We start from the raw sequence: 21,453 nt of genomic DNA on the forward strand, positions 1-21,453 counted from the left end.
GCACACAGAGTGAAATGTTACCATCTAGTGTCACGGAGTGTAACCGCATTCTGACAGAGAGAGACAAAACATTCTTTTGTGCATTTTTTACTTTTTCTTTTGTGGCTTTCAAGTGATTATTGCAACTAATAAGTTTTTGTTCCGTGAGAATAAATAAAGTAGATTGTATCCATCCTTTTGCTTAAAAGGTTTTTTATTTATTTATTTATTATTATTTAATTTTCTCCCCAATTTGGAATGCAAAATTCCCAATGCGCTCTAAAACCCGGTGCACACTGCACGATTCTGCCGTCTGAGACAAATTTCGGGAATCTTAAAAGATTTCTCTCGTCGCAGGGCAAAATCGGCAATCTTACAACATTCAGTGTGACATGTTCACAGACGGTCGATTAATAGCCTTTGCGATGATCTTCGGCCTCCGACGAATCTAGTCGTATAGTGTGACTGCTATTATGACGGCCAGATGAGATATTCCGCTCCTCTCTCGCACCACAATTCACTTGAAAAGAAACCTGCTCTGCATCTGCACCACCATAACATCTGTGCCCAGTTATCACTCTACTCAAGCACTTTCAATGTTTTTTCTTCTTTTCATTTTATATAAAAGTTTTAAATAAGCAGAAAATACTTGGTGAAAAGTGTAACACGTCAGCAATATGAAAGCATTATTCTCTGAATTAAATAAATACAGAGCTTAGGCTACAAAACGAAAATAAATAAATGATTGCATTTTCTTAACACATTTTTTTTCATTACATTTATCATGCATTTTCTTTACAATGTTATTTTAATTACTATTTTACTTTTAATAAATTTATATTCACACCACTCCAATTTTATTTAAAAATAAATAAAATAAAATAAAATAGAAAGATTGAACAATTTATACTGGTAAGTATTTATGGGACGTTTTAATCCAAATCAGCAAATACAGTTGGATAAAATGATAGAAATCTATGTCATGTTTGTGCATCATCCATAGGGAATCTGCAAGCGTGATATATTATCAGCCTTTATGAATTTTCGAAAATTTTGCATGGCCTTATAGGTTACTAATCTAAAAGAGGAGAAAGACATACTATAACCCACCTTTTTTGTTTTCTCCAGTGTGAACGGTGAAGTTTGTAATTTTTCAGGCCACAAGTGTTTTTATTTCCACAAGGAATATTTGCTTGTGGTAGCTCATTATTACTGTAGGCTACCTCCCGCACTCACGTTCATTCTCAACATCTGTAATCTACTGTATTTGTGATCAGGCTGTCTTATTATTGGCCCATTTGACAAAATCCATCTTTCTTGTAAATGTTAGCCTATGCTCGTGATGGAGTGGTATTGGAGCAACGATAATGCTGATGTCCTGACTTTTAGAGGGCAAAAAATGGTGGGCAAATTTCGCCGTTTCGCTTCTATTCCGCAACACTCCCATAACGTGAGTCACGTTCACTGATCGGGACAATTGGGACCACAGTCGGCTACGATGTATATCGTGCAGTCTGACATAATGTCGCACAGTGTGTCATGGCGATATCAATGCGTTCATATCATACAGTCTGACAAGCAACAATCTTAAAGGACTGTAAAAATCCTACAGTGTATAGCGGGTTTAAGTCCTCATGGTGGCATAATGACTCGCCTCAATCCGGGTGGTGGAGGACAAATCTCAGTTGCCTCTGTGTCTGAGACAGTCAATCCGTGCATTTTATCCCGTGGCTTGTTGTGCCTGTTACCAGAAACCTAGCGCGTGTGGAGGCTTCACACTATTCTCCACAGCATCCACGCACAACTCACCATGCACCCCACCAAGAGCAAGAACCACATTATTGCGACCATGTGGAGGTTATCCCAACGTGACTCTACCCACCCTAGCAACCGGGCCAATTGGTTGTTTAGGAAGCCTAACTGGAGTCACTCAGCATGCCCTTGAACTTACAAGGGTTTTAATGAAAAAACAAAGTTGATGACTTTGATCTTTTAATACAACAAAACAAAAACAAGATTTTATGAAAATAATTTTTATTGCTGAAACTGAAGTGATAAAAATTTATTCCTTCCATCAATTCATATACAGATACATGAGTTATTATTACACAGTAGCCAATATACTAATACTGATTATACAAAGTGATAAACAGTTAATTAAATAGATGGACAGTTAGTCACTGTTTCTAATAAAGAAGGATTGTGATCATAGTAACTCTATGAATCTTGAATCACTCCTAGTTAGAACTGAGCACTCTGCCCTTGTGTTTTCATACTATTAGTCCTTACAAACTCACCCTTCTGACTTCCCCTCTCAAACTATGATCCTCCCTTTCCATACACATATCTTCTGATTGCTATGCCTTGTGACCCATGTGAGCTTTATGATTTTATTGCTGAAGGTAAAAATGTATGTGTGCTCAAATCATGTCCACTGACTGTATAGATACTAGGATACCCCTGCCCTGATAAGAGCAATTCAATTTGTTTGACTCATATTTAGAGAGCTTTGCTTTTTATTTTTAATAAGTAATGTTTTCAAAAGCACCATATTTACATTTAAACAATTACATTAAATAAATAGCATTAAAAAAACATTTAATTAGCATGATTAGAAATATAAAGTTACATGAACATCCAATTTAATTAAAGATTTTCTTTTGCTTTTCAGCAATTTCTATCGGTGACACGACCTCCTCTGCATTCATACCTCTGTAAAGAGGGTGTTTAATATGCCTCCAGATAAGTAGCGACACTCTAATCGCAAACAGCGCACAAGCCAACCCCAGTAAGACAGCTGTGGAATGCAACACAAAATACAATTACTCTCAAGAAATACTGGCACTCACAGAATTACAGATTAAGCAACATAACCATTATGATTTCCAGCGATTGTTCTGGCTCACCTAAGAAAATGCCATTGCGGCTTGGATCTGCAGCATTAAAGTTCTTTGTCATGTTTCCGCTCAGAGCCACAATGACCACAGGGTAGATTGTCAGGATATATCGCAGGTGCTTTTCAAACACAATGTTCTCAACAATGAACCTATAAAAAATATTATGCTTTACTCACAATATTGACTAAACATTTACAATATTTCTGTAACACTTTACAGTAAGGTTCCATTTGTTAACATGAACTAACAATGAACAATACTTTTACAGCATTTGTTAATCTTAGTTGTTAATTTCAACATATACTAAAAAAAATTAAATCAAAAGTTATTTGTTAACATTAGTTAATGCACTATGAACTAACATGAACTATCAATGAACAACTGTATTTGTATTAACAAAGATTAATACAGTAAATGGTGTAAAAATATATCACTCATTTTTGTTCATGATACACAATGCATTAACTAATGTTAATGAATTGAACCATCTTGTAAAGTGTTACAGTATTTCTTTCCAATTGAATTTGTTTGAATAGCACTTTTCACAATACATATTGTTCCAAAGCAGTTTTACAAATAAAAGTGCCTCACAAATCCCATGTAGAGTCCCAGGGACTTACCAAGCAACAACTTCCCCCAAAAGGATTGAGAGAGACACTGTTCCTGCATCTGATCTGGTCATTCCTGCATCATAATTTAGCACAATCGTGAAGTTGATCAGTGTGGCAATAGTTGTCCATGTGGTGTATGTGGCAATCGCGTTCTGAACCTAAACCATTACATGGGAAAAGCTTTCAATTAATGTAAAAACAACACACTTCAGACATTCAAAAAAGAAAAAAAAAGAAAGAAAAATAACTGATTAATATTTCTAAAATTCAAGGATGACGTATTGTATGGTAATATTTAAATGGTATCTCACCAGCATTCGCAAGCACCAGAGGTCTACTTTGTGATATTTATTTAACCAGGCTCCATATTCTTTGAGGCCATGGCAGGAGAAGAATATCATCAAGTAGTTTGTGAAGGCGATTAGGGCAAGGAAAATCAATGAAGCAATCATCACCCTTTAAATAAGTAATAAAGGTGTTATAAGTATTTTCCAGTAGATCCCATTTTGGGTGCATAGTACTGGCATTTTATCTTTAAAATCAATGTAATAACAGACACTTTTTGCAAAATCCAGAAACTGCATTTTGCGATTTCAAAATGTATTATATGTATAAGAATCAATCAACATTCTCTTCAAAATTTCTATAGGCCTATACATACTCTCTGTCCCATAGAAGGAGCCAGCCTATATTCAGTAACATATTTAAAATCCAGCTGATGAAGAATCCATATGGCAACACAGCAGGACTGCAGTACATTGGACCATAAGCAGTCCTGTGTAAACAACAAACACAAATGTTCATTTACAGCAGTATGTTTTGATCACAGATCAATCACATTTCATACCACATGACTTAATTAAGGTTTATAATTTGATTATAAGTTAAATGCATACCTCCTGCAGGTGGTGGAGAGGATATATGCATGCATGAGTGTTAGCCATGTGTAGATCACCCCCCAGATTGAGAAAGTCCATCCTGAGGGTGTGATATCTGTATCATACTTATTTGATATGGCACTGGTGGTGTTCAGAAAAGGACCTGAGAGGGGGAACAAACAAGACCTTAGCCATATATATATATATATATATATATATATATATATATATATATATATATATATATATATATATATAATGAAGACTCAGTGTTTCTTGGAAACATAAAAAAAAAAAAAAAATACAGTGTTTCTTGGAAACATTAAAAAAAAATTATCTGCTGTACTTACCAACACCTGGTCCAGCAAGTATATTGAATATGATGCAGATGATGAACATGACAAGTGACAGGACTATGAATGTTAAACGTGCAATGCTGTGGTCTCCCATTGTGAAAAGCTGAAATTAAAATAATCTGAAAATATTTATTAGCTCAGTACTGAAGCACACTCATGCATTATTACTAACAAGTAACAGGAATATGTAATTAAACAGGTAGCTTGTTGACAAGGCAAACACTAAAGCTTATCAAATCAAATCAAATCACTTTTATTGTCACACAACCATATACACATGTGCAATAGTGTGTGAAATTCTTGGGTGCAGTTCCGAGCAACATAGTAGTCATGACAGTGATGAGACATATACCAATTTACAATAAACATCAAATTTACACAACACAATTTAAAATCTAATATACACATAATTACACACAACACAATATACAAATAATAACATACAATGTACAGTATACAATACACATTATACTTATGAACCTATATCTCTTAATGCTTACCTACAGTACGTATGAAAACAATCGAGTTGGAGAGAGAATGAAGTAAATTCTCAAGAGCTTCTTGCCTGATCCCTGAAGACAAAGGAACACAAATACAACACTTACAAGCTCGGTTTTATAAGTGTGCAAGTTGTGTAACAGTTCTATAGCTTTTATGACTACACGTGCTGAGTATGACATTCAGATACAGAGGCGTATACAATGACTGTCAAGGATACCATTGCATACATTTTCTATGGTTATGAAAAAACCTTACGCAACTTATACATGGGTAAGTTTACTTTCTTCTTCTTCTTTTTTTTTTTTTTTTTTTTATTACATTTGTATTACATTTACATTGAACCTTCTTTTCTAAAGTTTTGTACATGTATGAGTTAGTCATTAACCATATCTATTCAGTGGCATAGCCAAGGGTGGGCCAGAGTGGGCCTGGGCCTACCCAAATTAGACCCAGGCCCACCCAAAATATTAAAGATTATTTTTTGACTTAAAATATACACCGTTCAGCCACAACATTAAAACCACCTTCGATCAGCCACAACATTAAAACCACCTCTGATCAGCCACAACATTAAAACCACCTCTGATCAGCCACAACATTAAAACCCCCTCTGATCAGCCACAACATTAAAACCCCCTCCTTAATATTGTGTAGGACCTACACAATATTAGGCAGGTGGTTTTAATGTTGTGGCTGATCGGTGTATATTTATAAAACAGATTAAAATATTCATAATTTCTAGTTTCTGAAAGTGTGAAAGAACTGTTTGAATGTGCCACTTCTCTTTTGTTAAGGAAAATTTGGTAAAACTTGGCCCATCAATTTTTATTGAGGCCCACCCAAAAGTAATTTTCTGGCTAAGCCCTTGTATCTATTATTGTGTCTTTCAAGAGAGCTAGGTGTATGCCTGTATACATGGATGGACAAATGACGAATGAATGATGGATAGACAGACAGGCAGAATACAATATTCCAAACTAAAATTTAAAGGATGGGTACATTATCACAATATTAAATATGACTGAAAATTTGGGCATTATGCATTTCTCAAGCATTCTGAAATACTACGGGTTTAACTTAAATCATTTACTTTATTAAAATAAGTGATCATTACTATAGTAAACAGTATTATGCTCTTGTATGCAAAATTTGATGATCGGATATAATTAATTAAATGCCAACTGTAACTCAACTCAGTAAGCAGGTTAATAAAAATCATTTTGTGGTGTTTTTAGACATCTCGCCCCATACCAGCCTAATCAAAACTCACTATAAAAAGTAATTCTCTTAAATTCAAGAAAGTGTTTTACTACCATTTATAAGACCACGCAACATTGCATCTTCACAAATCTGCTATGACAGGGGTGCTTAGCTTAACCTGTCACAAGACACCTATTGCAGAGTTTAGTTTCAGCTGTTAAGCACACATATTATCAAATGAACTAGAAGACCCTGATCAACTGGTTTATTTGTGTTGGATTCAAGTAAACTCAACAGTAAGGTCCTCTAGATACAACCCCTGTGCTTATGCAATGTGCATTATGACACAATCAAATATATCTCATGTACCTTTCACATCCAATTACATATAAAGTTTCCAAGTTTTGATGGCCGGTAAGAATACAAGCAGATTAATAATAATAGATTAGAAAAGAATAATAGAAGCGTAATTACAGAACTTTTACATTTTCACTGATTCAATGAGCAGTAGCTTAACAATTGCAGTGAAACGTGCAGTGAAATTCAATGTTGATTATGGGGTTAGGTGAGTTTAAAAAAAGTTGTACCTAGAAGAAGAATAAATACATAAAAACAATACTAACAGAAAATGAACAGAAAAATGCATGATGATAAAATATCTGATAGCAAAAAAGCAAGTACCCAAATAACTATTTATTTTTACATTAGAAAATACTGTAATATAAGTGAAAATAAACTTACAGAATACGTCACACAATGATAACAGTTTAAAAAAGGAAGATAAAGATATTAAAAGTATTTGTGACTTCTCAAATGCATCTGGACTCACCTGGATTTGCAGAGTGTAAATACAAGCGTCAATTTATCGAATTTAGAACTCTGACAAAAATTTTAATCTATATATATATAAATAAGAGCTGCTTCGTATTTTCACTTTCAAAACAGTTAAAATTAAAAATAATGCTTAATTTTCGTTTCATAACAGTTACCTATTGTAAACTATACACACCCTGACCAGTTACATGTGCAAGCAATTCTAGGATCAAACCACTTTAAAGGTGTGCCGAAGTGATCAAAATATGAACAAAGATAAATTACCATACCGTGTAAAAAGTGCACATTAATTCTATTTAACCCTAAATACAATACATTTAACGTCGAATTCAGAAAGGCCACCGTGTAATTCGCTACTGATATACTTCAACCCACTTTAGTCTACCCCATTCAATGGTCTGTCCCAACGCCGTGCGATAATAACCAGGAAACAAACTTTCCTGTCAGAGAATAAAGAAATTCCCGTGTACAAACAATATTTTGGTTGATTTAGCTAATTTTCTGTATTTGAAATGCCTTTAATTTGTGGTGGAACTTCCGAGGCAAAAGATGCCAATGAAGAGGTGCAACAAATATGCAATGAGGTTGGTCATTTTTGAAGTGTGGATAGACTGTGAAATTTAGGGATGGCGTGGGGCCGCACGACCTACAGTTGATAATCCCCTCTGTGTGATGATCATGTTGTCTGTACTAACTACTTGATATATTTTGATGTTCGTCGTATTTTGATCACAAATGGCGAGGCACGTCAACCGATTCTGGTGCCACCTGAAAAAACATGCGGATCAGAGATCATTGACTACTCGGTTCCCTTTTTTCCCTTTGAAAACAGTTGAAGTCTCACGCCGAGGATAAAGCTGGGCGGAGTTTTGACGTCTTCATCGCCAAATCGTATAAAACACAAGTTGTTGCAGGAAGAAATTACTTTATCAAGGTAGGAGGAAATCATTAACATCATTATATGATTTAATGTATCAGCAACGCTGTTGTACTTAAGATAATAGGTGTCTATGAAATAAAGACACAGATGACAGATAACAACAACTAGAATCAATTTGTAATACTTTTTACTTGTTTTAGGTGCATGTGGGTGGCGATGACTTCATTCATCTGCGTGTCTTTAAAAGCCTACCCTATGCTGGAGAAAAACTAGAGTTGCACAGCCTGCAGACATCCAAAGCTCACCATGATGAGATTGAATATTTCTGAGTCAAATCCCCAGAAAAAGCCTAAATCATAGAGAACATTATACCATCATTCATAATGCCCATGAAACCAACTATAATCATTACTAAGAGGTGGTGAATGTGTTTATACTGTTATCAATCCTGAGAAAAATATTGACTCATGTATCATCTATGACATGTGATGGCCTTAACAATAATGAACACATGCATTCGTTTACTAGTGGGATCAGTATTAAAACATTACCTGCAATGAAACTGGTTGTGAATGAATCATTTCTCTGAGTATGTATATCCATTGTGTATTTGGCACCGCCATGTGATAACAGTTCATTTTTTCATACAGTAAAAATATCAACTCACACCAAGTTAATCTAATAGATAACCATGGTGACAGATTATATAAATGTATACGTAAATAATCGCCTGTACTGTACACAATATTTACGTACAATGCATGGATAAAACTGTTCATGTGAACATTTTCTATGTTGGCATCATGCTTGTGTTTAGTCTTGCTATCCAAGTCATAAAAGTGCAGTACTGTCAGTTGGGGTTTATGAACAGATGTGCATTACACTTTGGCACAGGTGGGTGTTGGTATATCATAACAGAATAACAATCTCATTGTTACCCATCTTCTTAGATTTGTCAATGCACACATTCCACTCCTCTTCAAGTGAAAATTCACTACTAACTAAACTTACAAACAAACAAACAATAGACAATTTTTCAGCTAATGGAAAACATTTTGATGTTTATAAAATCCGTTTTGTACAATATTTTTATGAAAAGGTATACAGGACTTGGATAACAGTAATGTTCCTTCACTGTAGAAACACAAAGCCACAGAGGAGACTGGAGGGGGTTGGTTTAGTGGGGCGAGCGACAGTGACGCTTGGGGAGGTCAATGTCCCAGCACAGCTCCAGGTGTCGTCCTCGGAACAACTGTGAACTTTTGACTCTTGACAGAACAGAACTACCATTCACTTGATCTTGGGAGGGGTGTAGTGAATTCGGCACCTTTCATTGAATACCTGTGGTGAAAAAAAAAACAAATCACAATGAACATTGGGAAAAAAATGATTTTCTTTTTTTACACAATTCAATGACATCAATTGGAGAACACTGTTACAAGCTCACCTTCAGACTACGGTCATTGACCACTTCTTCAACATTTAGCTCTGACTGCATGAGTTTTAACTGTAAGGAAAGTGAGAGAGATTATCAGGAAATCAAACAAGATTTCATTCACTTTTAAAAAGATGTTCCATGTTGCGAAATGGAACAACATGGACATAAAGCACAATATAATAATACTGAATAAATTCTAAAACATATTGTTAGATTCTTTTCGGTCAGCTTATTGCTATTAAGTCATTGTTTTAATATAAGAGCCAATATAATATATGTGGCTTAAATAATGTCATCATAATGACATTTAATTTGAACGAGTTAATTTGTCAAGCTACATAATACTAGAGGAAGTGCGCCCCCTAGTGGCAGACAGTGGCATTACCTTAGTTTGCTCTTTCCTGAGTTGCTTGATAATTGACAAGTTGTCGCTATCCTTTGCCCTCTCTTCACGTAACTGTCCGACGACAGTTGAGGTCTCTGTAATACATGCCTTTATTGCCTTATCTCTAGACAGATGAGCCTCCATGAGCTGAAAGATATATTAAAAGCACAGATCCAGGGATTGTAATGAGCACATTAAACCATACAAACAAAAATCACTCATAGATAAAGTAGTACAGAAATAGGGATCACTAATAATCATTTTAGATTCAAGAGCACTTTGAATGGTGATACATACGGACTCGTAAAGCTCTTTGCAGGTCTGTGTGGCATCCACTTTGCCAGAGAAGGATACAGTGGGCACAGTGGTATTAAGGGCATGGACAATTCTGTCATCAATGGTGCGCATCACTTTTAATACTTCCTGGAGGACGTGAGGAAAACACATTATCTTGCAGCAAACTATGTGGTGTAAAATAAAACGTTTCATAATCCTGAACCCCATGCGTATATACAGTGTTGTGAAAAAGTATTTGCCCCATCCTGATTTCTTCTGTTTTTGTGTATATCTCATACTAAATTGTTTCAAAAAATTCAAACAAAATCTAACATAAAACAAAGACAATCTGAGTAAACACAAAATACAGTTTTTAAATGATAATGTTATCCAATACCAACTGGGCCTGTGTGGAAAATGTATTTGCCCCTTATCCCAAAATCTATGAAATTGCATTCATAATGGAGTGCAGCTGGACTAGACACACCCAGGCCTGATTACTGCCAGTCCTGTTCAATCAAATCAACACCTAAATATAACTTTTTCAGCAGCATGAAGTTGGCTAAAAGGTCTCACCCAGTAGCACACTATGCTGAGGTCGAAAAAATTCCAGAAAAGATGAGGAAAATGTGATTGAAATACATCAGTCTAGGAAGGGTTACAAAGCTATTTCAAAGGCTCTGGGACTCCAAAGAACCACAGTGAGAGCCATTATCTCCAAATCGAGAAAACTTGGCACAGTAATGAATCTTCCCAGAATTGGCCGACTTTCCAAAATTCCTCCAAGAGCACAGCGACGACTCATCCAGGAAGTCACAAAAAAGCCAAGGACAACATACAAGCAACTGCAGGCCTCTTTCACATCGATAAAGGTCACTGGTCATGACTCCACTATCAGAAAGACACTGGCCAAAACTGCCATCCATGGAAGAGTGGCGAGGCGAAAACCACTGCTAACCCAGAAGAACATTAAGGCTCACCTGAATTTTGCCAAAACACACCTTGATCCTCAAACCTTTTGGGAGAATGTTCTGTGGACTGATGAGTTGAAAGTGGAACTGTTTGGAAGATAGGGGTCCCATTACATCTGGCGTAAATCAAACATAGAATTCCACAAAAAGAACATTGTACCAACGGTCAAGCATGGTGGTGGTAGTGTGATGGTGTGGGTATGCTTTGCTGCTTCAGGGCCAGGGCAACTTGCAATAAATGAGAGAAACATTAATTCTGCTCTCTACCAGAAAATCTTAAAGGAGAAAACGTCCGGTCATCAGTCCGTGAGTTGAAGCTCAAGTGCAACTGGATTATGCAGCAAGACAATGATCCAAAGCATAGGAGTAAGTCCACCTCTAAATGGCTCAAAAGAAGCAAAGGTAAAGTTTTGGAGTGGCCTAGTCAAAGTCCTGACTTGAACATGATTGAGATGCTGTGGCAGGCCCTTAAAAGGGCAGTTCATGCTCAAACTTTCCAGTGTGGCTGAACTAAAGCAGTTCTGCAAAGAAGAGTGGGCCAAAATTCCACCACAGCATTGTGAAAGGCTGATCTCCAGTTATCGGAAGCATTTGGCTGCAGTTGATGCTGCTGCTAAAGGTGGCACAACCAGCTATTAAGTTTAAGGGGGCAGTTAGTTTTCCACGTGGCTGATATAGGCATTTGATAACTTTTTTTCTTTTTGAAAACAGTATTTTGTGTTCACTCAGGTTGCCTTAGTTTTATGTTATATCTTGTCTGAAGATCTAAAACAATTTAGCATGAAAAACACAAAAATAGAAGAAATCAGGAAGGGGGCAAATACTTTTTCCACAACAATGTATTTTTCTGATCCATTACATATTGCTTGCTTCCTGTTTTGTGATCAATAAAAGCAATATTCTCCAAAACAGATACATTGCACAGACAATTATCATATTTTTCCTACATAAAGATTACTGAGATGACCGGGTCAATTTGATATGTACTCTAAACATGCAGTTGTTAAATGTAATCATTATTCATTTCATTTAGTAACTTTTAAGGATATGGAGACTTGCCATCTTAAAGACAACAATAAATTATCTGGTAACACTTCACAATAGACCTTTTTCACACTCCGGTTTTTGGAACGCGGAAGTAAACGTTTGCAGGGTAAACTTCGACATCGGTGAATGGGAGACCACAGCAAATATTATTTTAACTTACCATTTGCTCCAAGAGCAAAAGGAAAAAATCCACTATTACATCTGAATAACTTTCCAGAAGAGGAAAAAATTAGAGGTGGTGGATTAAGACAGTAAAATGGGAGAAGATGCCAAATTTACTGTCACTCTCTCAGCAGCTGTGGTAATTCGCTTTTTAAAACTAATTCCAGGGTAATAAAACACAAAGCATAATGTTATAAACTTACACTCAATATTTAAAAAATGTATAATATAAAACAAATTGTGAGATTTACGCTGATGAATAAGGCGGAAACACATCATCACAGTCTGTGAAAAAGGTCTATAAGGTTACATTAACATGAACTAACAATGAACACTATTACAGCATTTATTAATCTTGGTTATGTTAATTTCAACATATACAAATGCATTTTTAAAATCAAAAGTTGTATACGTGATTATTAGTTAATGCACTAAAAACTAACATTAACAATTTTTTTTTTTTATTATTAACTAACATTTACAAAGATTAAAAAATGCTGTAAAAATATATATTATCCAATGTTAGTTTATGATACCTAATTCATTAACTAATGGTAACGAATTGAACCTTATTGTAAAGTATTATCAGTAATCCTCGTTCACAAAACTGTAGGTATAGCACCACCTTGCAGTACATATGCAACAGTTAGCATAACCATGACATAGCACTATTTATATTAACTGCTAAAAAAAAAATGGTCAAACCAGCCAGAGTACCTAAATATACATTTCCATTACATATACAGTACAATTCAAATACAATTCAACTTAAATTATTTATGTTAGTTAAATTATAAAAGTTAGTGTCAATGCATGACTTGTATTAATAACCGCTCTGTTACTGGGTTAATACAATTACATTTACATAAATGTTTTCTAACACAGCACATAGCGTCCTATCACCCATGTTTGCTCTGCACATTGAACTTTACGACTTCATGCACCAAGACCAACACGGGCCATTCAATCACAACATGGACACCATAATAACGTGCCCTAAAATATCAGTTTGCGCTTTAGAAAGCTGCATATTTTTCCTGCTGACAGCTTCACCAGTTTTACCTGGAACATTGCAAAGTCCTCACAGTTTAATGCTCTATCGGGCGCCGCCATTATGAACTTAAAGGGTCCTGCGCTGCCCTCGTACTGCCTGAATTATATTTACTGTAGAGAACTCGCCGTCTTTGACACGTACAAAGTGGTCATTTCTGAGTGTTCACGCATGCTGATGCTAGCTTGACCCAACATAATAGGGAAAATGCTTTTTAATCTTTCATCAAGAGAGAAAATGATTTTGAAAATTCAATCATTATTTCATTTCAGAGTGTAAAAGTCACTGATGCTGTGTATGAAATATTATATATATTATACAGTAAAATAATATTATGTTACATATCTTATTACACTAAAGAACAGTTTCCAACTGACCGCACTTATGTCAGGTTAAGTTTTATGTTATGAAATTAAATTAACAGGCGCGTACGTGACCTGTTTTGAACGCTCGTGGTCCTTCAGAGTTTTTACAGCTTGAATCAGTCTGTGCTCCTCCATCTGTACTGACTTTCAGACTCTACTGAGAGGAACAAAACCTGGCATTGTCATTGTGGCACGTTTTGATGGCTTAAAGTACCATTGTTTTTCTCTTTCACCATACTATTTCTTCAGAAGACATGATCTTCAATATGATCGGCGGGCCTCGTGCTGCCTTTGGCACGTTAATAGGTCAGTATTTTCAGCAATATATTTGTTTTGGATCATCCAACCAGTGTATAATCAAGCTTTGGCATTAGTTAAATTCACTAAGTTGGGCACTATGGCTCTTTGTTACAGGACAAAGTATTTACTGCTTGATTATATTTAAAAGAAAATGGTGTCGTAGTTTCGCTTTCGCGCACATACCGGCTGTGATTCATGCTGTTGCGCAGGTTGGATTTTGATAGTCGTGTTATTTTAAACTTACAAAGAGACACCCACTGTGCATTGACTTGTAATAACAATTTAATAACTCAATCTGATCTCTCTTACAAATACATATAATAATTTCCGGAAAAATACTATAATTCTTGTTCTTATTTTTAACTGTAGTTACTTGTTATTAGCAACCAATATTATATAAAAAAATATTAAAAATCGTTTTGAAAGAGATCCGTGATTATTTGTATTTGACTATAATAACAGCTGTAGTAACTTTGGTATTTTGGCAGGAAATGTAGTTGCTATGGCAGTTTTGTTTTGAACTGGCTGTCTTTAATGCAGAGCTTGTTACGTTGTCATACGTCACTAAATGTATTACAGTCTTCATAATGTTTGTGTTTTTTGTTTGTTTGTTTTTTTGCCTCGTAGCGCATTGGCGGAGAGGTGTGATGAACACTGGCAGCAGAAGACTGTGCAGCAAGCCTCCAGAGGGGGCATCCGTACCCCAACAGACCCCAGCACAGGGTTGGTACTCCCGACCTTAATTGGAAGAAGTGGCATACGACGTGACTCTTTACGCAAATGTTCCCGCCGCTTCAATGAAATACTTTACTCCAGCACTTCTTGTTTATTATGAGTTTTTGAAAAGTGTGCGTGACACAGCAAGAATTTAATTATATTGTAAGAAACAGGAAATGATACTCTTCTACCAGTTCTTCAAGGATCAGTCTGTACCAATTTTTTCCCCAAAGAACCAAATTCATAAAGGGCAGCTATAGTATTTAATAACCTATATATACAGTGGCCCCCAAAAGTATTTGGACACAGAAGCCATGCTTAAACATGAAGAATGTCTTAACATTATATTATAACCAACCAATTGCAATTTATTTTAAAGAAATAAACACAATTTTCAAGCAAAACATTATTAAAAAAATGTATTAGGTTCCAAATTGTAAAACTATATATGTAACAGGAGCCAGCTGGTATATGATACCTGTGCGGTATGTGTAAACCTCACTCCCCTGGCCTCAAGAGGTGCACTAGCGACTGACGCTAGGCCTTTAGCTTCCTCGTTAGCACGCCCCCATGCCGGCTGATGCGGTTCGAATCCCGCCCGGAGCGGTTCGAGCAGGACCGGTTACAGTGGTGCCGTGACACGGATGGGAGTGAGGTTTAGGGGGGTGAGTGTAATGGGAGACAGCTGGTACATGATATCTGTGCGGTATGTGTAAACCTCACTCCCTTGGCCACAAGAGGTGCACTAGCGACTGACATTAGGCCTTTAGCCTCCTCGTTAGCACGCCCCCCTCCCATGCCGGCTGATGTGGTTCGAATCCCGCCCGGAGCAGTCCGAGCAGGACCGGTTACAGTGGTGCCGTGACACGGATGGGAGTGAGGTTTAGGGGGGTGAGTGTAATGGGAGACAGCTGGTACATGATATCTGTGCGGTATGTGTAAACCTCACTCCCTTGGCCACAAGAGGTGCACTAGCGACTGACATTAGGCCTTTAGCCTCCTCGTTAGCACACCCCCCTCCCATGCCGGCTGATGTGGTTCGAATCCCGCCCGGAGCAGTCCGAGCAGGACCGGTTACAGTGGTGCCGTGACACAGATGGGAGTGAGGTTTAGGGGGGTGAGTGTAATGGGAGCCAGCTGGTGAGTGATAGCTGTGCAGTGTGTAAACCTCACTCCCCTGGCCTCAAGGGGCGCACTAGCAACTGACGCTAGAGGCTGTAGCCTTTAGACTCCTCGTTAGTGAGCCCACCTTCTATATCGGCTGATGCCGGTTCGAATCCTGCTCGGACGGATCAACTGCAATACCGGTTACATACATACATATACATATATATATATATATATATATATATATATATATATATATATATATTTCAAAATTAAGACAAAGTATTTGGACACTTTCTTGTTGCAAATTTCTTCTTGCAACTATTGTGATGGACTATACCTGTGGTTGCTCTGCTAGGACACCTGCGTGAACTTGAGGGTTGCTGACTTAAAGGAATAGTTCACCCTAAAAAAAAGAAACATTCTCTCTCATCATTTACTCACCCTTATGCCATCCCAGAGGTGTATGACTTTCTTTCTTCTGCAGAACCCAAATAAAGATTTTTTTGAAGAATATCTTAATTATGTTGGTCCATACAATGCAAGTGAATGGTGGCCAGAACTTTGAAGCTCCAAAAAAGCACATTAAGGCAGCAGTAAAGTAATCCATATGACTCCAGTGGTTAAATCCATGTCTTCAGAAGCTAAATGATAGGTGTGGGATAGGTGTGGGTGAGAAACAGATCAATAGATCAATAGACCTTTTTTTACCATAAATCATTTTTTCCAGCTCCGACCAGTAGGTGGTGATATGCACGAAGAATGTGAATTGCCAAAAAACAAAAGAAGAAGAACATGGAGGTGAAAGTGGAGATTTATTGTAAAAAAGTACTTCAATATTGATCTGTTTCTCACCAACACCTATCATACCGCTTCTAGGGGTGTAACGGTTCAAATTTCTCACGGTTCGGTTTGTATCTCAGTTTTAGGGTCACGGTTTCGGTACGGTTCAGTATTTTCTTTGTTCAGAAAAAAAAAATATTACCGCCAAATCTAAAGAATAATCTATTTGGTAAACACTTCAACAGGTTTGCCCTTAATAAAAATCATGGTTTTACAACATTAACCATAGTTTAACCATGGCATTTGTAGTAAAATCATAGTAACCACAATATAAACATGGTTACTCTCATGGTTACAATATATAGTAAAATCATGGTTACTATATAGCAGGGGTGTCAAACTCAGTTCCTGGAGGGCCACAGCCCTGCAGAGTTTAGTTCCAGCCCTGCTCCAAAATGCCTCCTTGTAATCTTCAAGCACTCCTGAAGACCTTGATTAGCTGCTTCAGGTGTTTAATTAGGGTTGGAGCTAAACTCTGCTGGACTTTGGCCCTCCAGGAACCGAGTTTGACACCCCTGACATATAGAAACTACAGTATTACTGTTATAAAACCAAGGTTAATTGTATCAAAACAATGATTTCTGCTCAGAAAACCATGGTGACAGCAGTCATGGTTACTACAATATTACTAGAGTAAAACCATGGTTAATTTTCTATCAGCAGCTCATTTTCCCCACTTACCATTTTCAACTACTCACAACGCTTGCAGAACAGTAATGTCATTAAGTTGACCAATGTGAAACCCAGGCAGAGCGTCCATCTACAGAGCCATACAGGTGTATTAGCATAGGTTGTAACTGAGCCTGTCTGTTTGACGCTTTGTTTTCTTCACCAAACTTGTGCTCCAGATGCGTCATTAAACTTGAGGTGAACTGACCGTGGTGCCAATGCTTACCGAACCGTGGGTGGCAAACCGTACGGTTTGTTTTTTTTACTGAGAACCGTTACACTCCTAATTGCTTCTATAGCCAAGGACTTTTCAAGTAAAACATTATTTAAAAAATTATATAATTTAAATTAATTCACTGGAGTCTTATGGATTACATTTATGTGCATTTTGGAGCGTCAAAGTTCTGGTCACCATTCACTTGCATTGTATGGACCTACAGAGCTGAGATATTCTTCAAAAAATCTTTGTGTTCATCAGAGGAAAATTATCTACATCTGCTATGGCCTGAAGCTGAGTAAATGATGAGAATTTTAATTCTTGGTTGAACTATCCCTTTAATACATTCACTAAAATTACCTAGGGACCAGTTGGTTAAAAGTTATTGCAAAACCATTTGGTTTGATATTTCATCTAATGCAATGAAAGTAAGTGTGATTTTAGCATCCAAAAGTGTCCAAATCCTTTTGAGGGCCACTGGATACTTTAAATATTCAAATTATCTCAGGACAGAATGTGTAAAACAACAATATAGCATCCCCAGCATACAGGTCATCATTTTCTCAGACAGGACCATGAGATGTCTTCTCACTAACACATTGTGTGCTTTATTTCTTGCCCTTAGCACAACATCTTGGGTTTAAATTACCAGGCTACCGCCCATCAGACTTGGATAGGAAGATGCTGATGTGGTCTGGGCGATTCAAAACCAAGGAACAGATTCCAGAGTTTGTGTCGTAAGTGTTCCTGTTCACTTTGGGATACACTCTCCACTCCAGGGATGCTACTGATCAGTGGTTGGTTTATGAGGTCATGTGACTGAAGTTGTGCCAACTTATTGTTGGAACACAAGTATCTTTTGCTGTGAGTTTCAGACAAGATTTACCTGAGTGTACTGACAGGTAATTGGTGTAATTCTTGGTATCTGGAAGAAGATCAGAGTGGGCTCTGTTTTTGATGGTTAGACACGTCCTTGATGACCCACCATTACATGCAATTGCCATTTACAACATTCAGTTAGACTTTACTTGTATAAACATTGTTCTGTGGATATATCTGACACTCAGTTGTTTGCACCATTTTTGCTGCCTTATGACAATGCTGACTTGTCACTTTCAGATTTGAGATGATTGATGCTGCCCGGAACAGAGTGCGTGTGAAGGCCTGCTATGTCATGATGGGACTGACCATCTTGGCGTGCCTTGCTATGGTAGTTTCGGGCAAACAGGTAATTCGGCAACTGGAAAAGTGTGCTATTGGTTATATGACTAGCCTTTTAAGCTTGTTTATTGTATGGCTGTCATACATAATCAATGCTTTACATCACAGGCTGTAGGTCGACATGATAATCTGACTGCTCGTAACATGGAGAAGAAGGCTCGATTGAGAGAGGAAGCACAGAAAGAGAGGGAGGAAGCTACACTTATGGATAAAGCCCAGTGAGATGCATCCAACTGAGCTTCAGAAACCCATTTCCTAGTTTCAGCCAGACTCACTCAGCAAACAGCTATTTTAATACCATGCTTCATTAGATTTTTGGTGGTGATGTTACAGATGTTCCTTCACCCAGAAAATTGTTTTTTATAGTAGTGAAAGAGATACTGCTACAGATGTTTTCTTTTGTGTGCTTGTGGAAAAAAATAAATAAATAACTATCCTTAGTATCATTCTGAACTTCTTTTCTATTTTTAGTAGTGCTTGCTAAGGCAAGCATCACTATTACTTTTGCTAATATACTAAGACTAGGGATAGTTTATCCTCAGTCATCATTCACTTTCATTGTACAGAAAAAAAATGCAATGAACCTGAATAGTGACAGAGGCTAACATTATGCCTAACATCTCCTTTTCTCTTCTCATGGAAGAAAGTTATACAGGTTTTGAACGAAATGAGGGTGAGTAAAAGATGACAGAATTTTCCTTTTTGGGTTAATTATCCCTTTAAAATTCAACAACCATCGATACTTGTGTCTCTGCAGAACAAATATTGGCGTTTTCCAATCAGTTGGTGTTTTCAAACAAGGATGGGCGTTTTCAACCGCTTTACACGATCTGCCTACTACATTGAAATTCCCTACTTTCATTGGATAATTCAGAAACGGCCATCCTGGTTTGGAAACGGCCTTTGATTACTACATTGAGATTCTCTACTTTCGTTGGATAGTTGAAAAACGCCCATCCCGGTTTGAAAACACCCACAGATTGTGAAGCACCCACTATTGTTCAACAGAGACCTATATTTCCAACCATCAAACACCTTTTGTGAACAAGAATCATACCTCAAATTGTGCTGTTTTTTGAGACAGAATGCAATTGGATTCGCTTGGCAGACAGTAAAACATGAAAAGCAAAACAATAAATGAATAAATAAAAATGGGGACTAGAGCCATATCTAGGGACCAATTTACAACAGAGACTTGGGTATTGGGGTCTTTTGACTTGAGCCATAAAGCAACCACCCAGAACATCATGGTGTTTCATTTTGCACAGGCAACCACCACTCACATTTTCTTCAGAATCTAGTTATTTGGGCTTATCGAAATGTTAGCAACTCCTAGCTACTAGCTAGCAATGTGCTAGGAACACCTAGCTACATGTTAAAAAAACATGCTAACAATATGCTAGCAACACGTAGCTACATGCTAAATCAAGCTAGCAATGCCTGGCAACATGCTAGTAATCAGGGCTGTGCAATAGGACGATGTAATCAGATATTGACGATATCTGACAAATCCCTATGCTGATATCAATATTCATTGACAGACGACGTTCAACAGTATAGGGAAATGACAAAACAATGGAGCTGGGAAGTCAAAAAATATATTAAATAGTAGCGCCAAATGCGGGTTGCCTATTTCATGCGTAGTGCCAGATAATTTTGCTCATCTACCTGCCACTGTGGTGGGCGACCTGCAGGACATCTCGGAGTGACACATGACAAGAAATGCTGTTAGACACAAAGACACATGCTTGAAAAGACACACTTTATTATAATTTTAAGAACAGTCGACAGAAAAGCCTTTGACACGCATATCTGATTCGCTCTCGTGGAACACGTGCATGCAACGAGTTCTCACTCTTCTCTATTTCAGTTGTCTGAAAACAGTTTGGAAGAATAGTGTCTTCTATGAGAATGTTGCAAATGACCTAAGTCTATCTCAGGAGGTGCTCCGAGTTTAGTTAGCTTTATTTCCACATGAGCTGTTCAAGCTTAACATGCATTGTGAACGCCTCTTAGCAGGTTCACAAATAATAAAATACAAAAACACCTTGAACCTAAAATTTATATTTCAGTTATCATTTTTACATTTATTTATTTTATCTCCCCAATTTGGAATGCCCAATTCCCAATGCGCTCTAAATCCTCGTGGTGGCGTAGTGACTCGCCTCAATCCGGGTGGCGGAGGACGAATCTCAGTTGCCTCCGTGTCTGAGACCGTCAATCCGCGCATTTTATCACGTGGCTTGTTTAGTGCGTTACCGCGGAGATGTAGGGCGTGGAGGCTTCACGCAATTCTCAGTGGCATCCATGCACAACTCACCATGCGCCCCACCAAGTGCGAGAACCACACATTATGGCGACCATGAGGAGGTTACCCCATGTGACTCTACCCTCCCTAGCAACCGGGCCAATTTGGTTGCGTAGGAGACCTGGCTGGAGTCACTCAGCACAGGGTGGGTAGTCAATGTCTTTACTCGCTGAGCTAACCATGACCCCCCCCCCATTATTTTTACATTTATAATTTTCTTTAGATATTCATTTGTATAAT

At 37.4% G+C, this 21,453-nt stretch overlaps 4 protein-coding genes across 4 annotated transcripts; 2 read left to right on the forward strand and 2 right to left on the reverse strand.

Moving 5' to 3' along the window:
* Positions 1-2,027: 2,027 nt before the first annotated feature.
* Positions 2,028-7,445, reverse strand: si:ch211-161h7.5 (uncharacterized). The gene is made up of 9 exons (XM_051687778.1): positions 7,252-7,445; positions 5,222-5,293; positions 4,716-4,824; positions 4,384-4,528; positions 4,149-4,262; positions 3,799-3,943; positions 3,497-3,645; positions 2,886-3,025; positions 2,028-2,776 (listed from the first exon to the last, which is right to left on the reverse strand). The coding sequence occupies exons 3-9, from the start codon at positions 4,813-4,815 to the stop codon at positions 2,622-2,624; spliced, it is 948 nt and encodes a 315-aa protein (XP_051543738.1). The 5' UTR covers positions 4,816-4,824; positions 5,222-5,293; positions 7,252-7,445; the 3' UTR covers positions 2,028-2,621.
* Positions 7,446-7,660: 215 nt separating this feature from the next.
* LOC127434802 (cystatin-B-like) lies at positions 7,661-8,698 on the forward strand. The gene is made up of 3 exons (XM_051687788.1): positions 7,661-7,840; positions 8,089-8,190; positions 8,337-8,698. The coding sequence occupies exons 1-3, from the start codon at positions 7,769-7,771 to the stop codon at positions 8,463-8,465; spliced, it is 303 nt and encodes a 100-aa protein (XP_051543748.1). The 5' UTR covers positions 7,661-7,768; the 3' UTR covers positions 8,466-8,698.
* A 152-nt stretch (positions 8,699-8,850) lies between these two features.
* On the reverse strand, positions 8,851-13,549 carry mix23 (mitochondrial matrix import factor 23). Its single transcript, XM_051687786.1, has 5 exons — positions 13,478-13,549; positions 10,257-10,382; positions 9,960-10,106; positions 9,584-9,643; positions 8,851-9,477 (listed from the first exon to the last, which is right to left on the reverse strand). The coding sequence occupies exons 1-5, from the start codon at positions 13,526-13,528 to the stop codon at positions 9,427-9,429; spliced, it is 435 nt and encodes a 144-aa protein (XP_051543746.1). The 5' UTR covers positions 13,529-13,549; the 3' UTR covers positions 8,851-9,426.
* A 350-nt stretch (positions 13,550-13,899) lies between these two features.
* Positions 13,900-19,341, forward strand: fam162a (family with sequence similarity 162 member A). The gene is made up of 5 exons (XM_051687785.1): positions 13,900-14,137; positions 14,759-14,854; positions 18,310-18,421; positions 18,804-18,912; positions 19,014-19,341. Exons 1-5 carry the CDS (start codon positions 14,086-14,088, stop codon positions 19,125-19,127), a joined length of 483 nt encoding a protein of 160 aa, XP_051543745.1. The 5' UTR covers positions 13,900-14,085; the 3' UTR covers positions 19,128-19,341.
* Positions 19,342-21,453: the final 2,112 nt, after the last annotated feature.

Source organism: Myxocyprinus asiaticus, chromosome 44 (assembly GCF_019703515.2).
Source record: "Myxocyprinus asiaticus isolate MX2 ecotype Aquarium Trade chromosome 44, UBuf_Myxa_2, whole genome shotgun sequence".
NCBI classification, from domain to species: Eukaryota; Metazoa; Chordata; class Actinopteri; order Cypriniformes; family Catostomidae; genus Myxocyprinus; species Myxocyprinus asiaticus.

Excerpts from the sequence above, each read along its gene's own strand:
- si:ch211-161h7.5 (XM_051687778.1), bottom strand. The coding sequence starts at position 4,815 with ATGGGAGACCACAGCATTGCACGTTTAACATTCATAGTCCTGTCACTT. Across the intron at positions 3,944-4,148 it reads CTCCTTCTATGGGACAGAGA|GGTGATGATTGCTTCATTGA; the intron begins GTATGTATAGGC and ends ACTTATTTAAAG. Across the intron at positions 2,777-2,885 it reads CCGCAATGGCATTTTCTTAG|CTGTCTTACTGGGGTTGGCT; the intron begins GTGAGCCAGAAC and ends TGCATTCCACAG.
- LOC127434802 (XM_051687788.1), top strand. The coding sequence starts at position 7,769 with ATGCCTTTAATTTGTGGTGGAACTTCCGAGGCAAAAGATGCCAATGAA. Across the intron at positions 7,841-8,088 it reads TGCAACAAATATGCAATGAG|TTGAAGTCTCACGCCGAGGA; the intron begins GTTGGTCATTTT and ends CTTTGAAAACAG. Across the intron at positions 8,191-8,336 it reads GAAGAAATTACTTTATCAAG|GTGCATGTGGGTGGCGATGA; the intron begins GTAGGAGGAAAT and ends TACTTGTTTTAG.
- mix23 (XM_051687786.1), bottom strand. The coding sequence starts at position 13,528 with ATGGCGGCGCCCGATAGAGCATTAAACTGTGAGGACTTTGCAATGTTC. Across the intron at positions 9,644-9,959 it reads TCAGGAAAGAGCAAACTAAG|TTAAAACTCATGCAGTCAGA; the intron begins GTAATGCCACTG and ends CTTTCCTTACAG. Across the intron at positions 9,478-9,583 it reads TCAATGACCGTAGTCTGAAG|GTATTCAATGAAAGGTGCCG; the intron begins GTGAGCTTGTAA and ends TTTTCACCACAG.
- fam162a (XM_051687785.1), top strand. The coding sequence starts at position 14,086 with ATGATCTTCAATATGATCGGCGGGCCTCGTGCTGCCTTTGGCACGTTA. Across the intron at positions 18,422-18,803 it reads CAGATTCCAGAGTTTGTGTC|ATTTGAGATGATTGATGCTG; the intron begins GTAAGTGTTCCT and ends TGTCACTTTCAG. Across the intron at positions 18,913-19,013 it reads TGGTAGTTTCGGGCAAACAG|GCTGTAGGTCGACATGATAA; the intron begins GTAATTCGGCAA and ends TTTACATCACAG.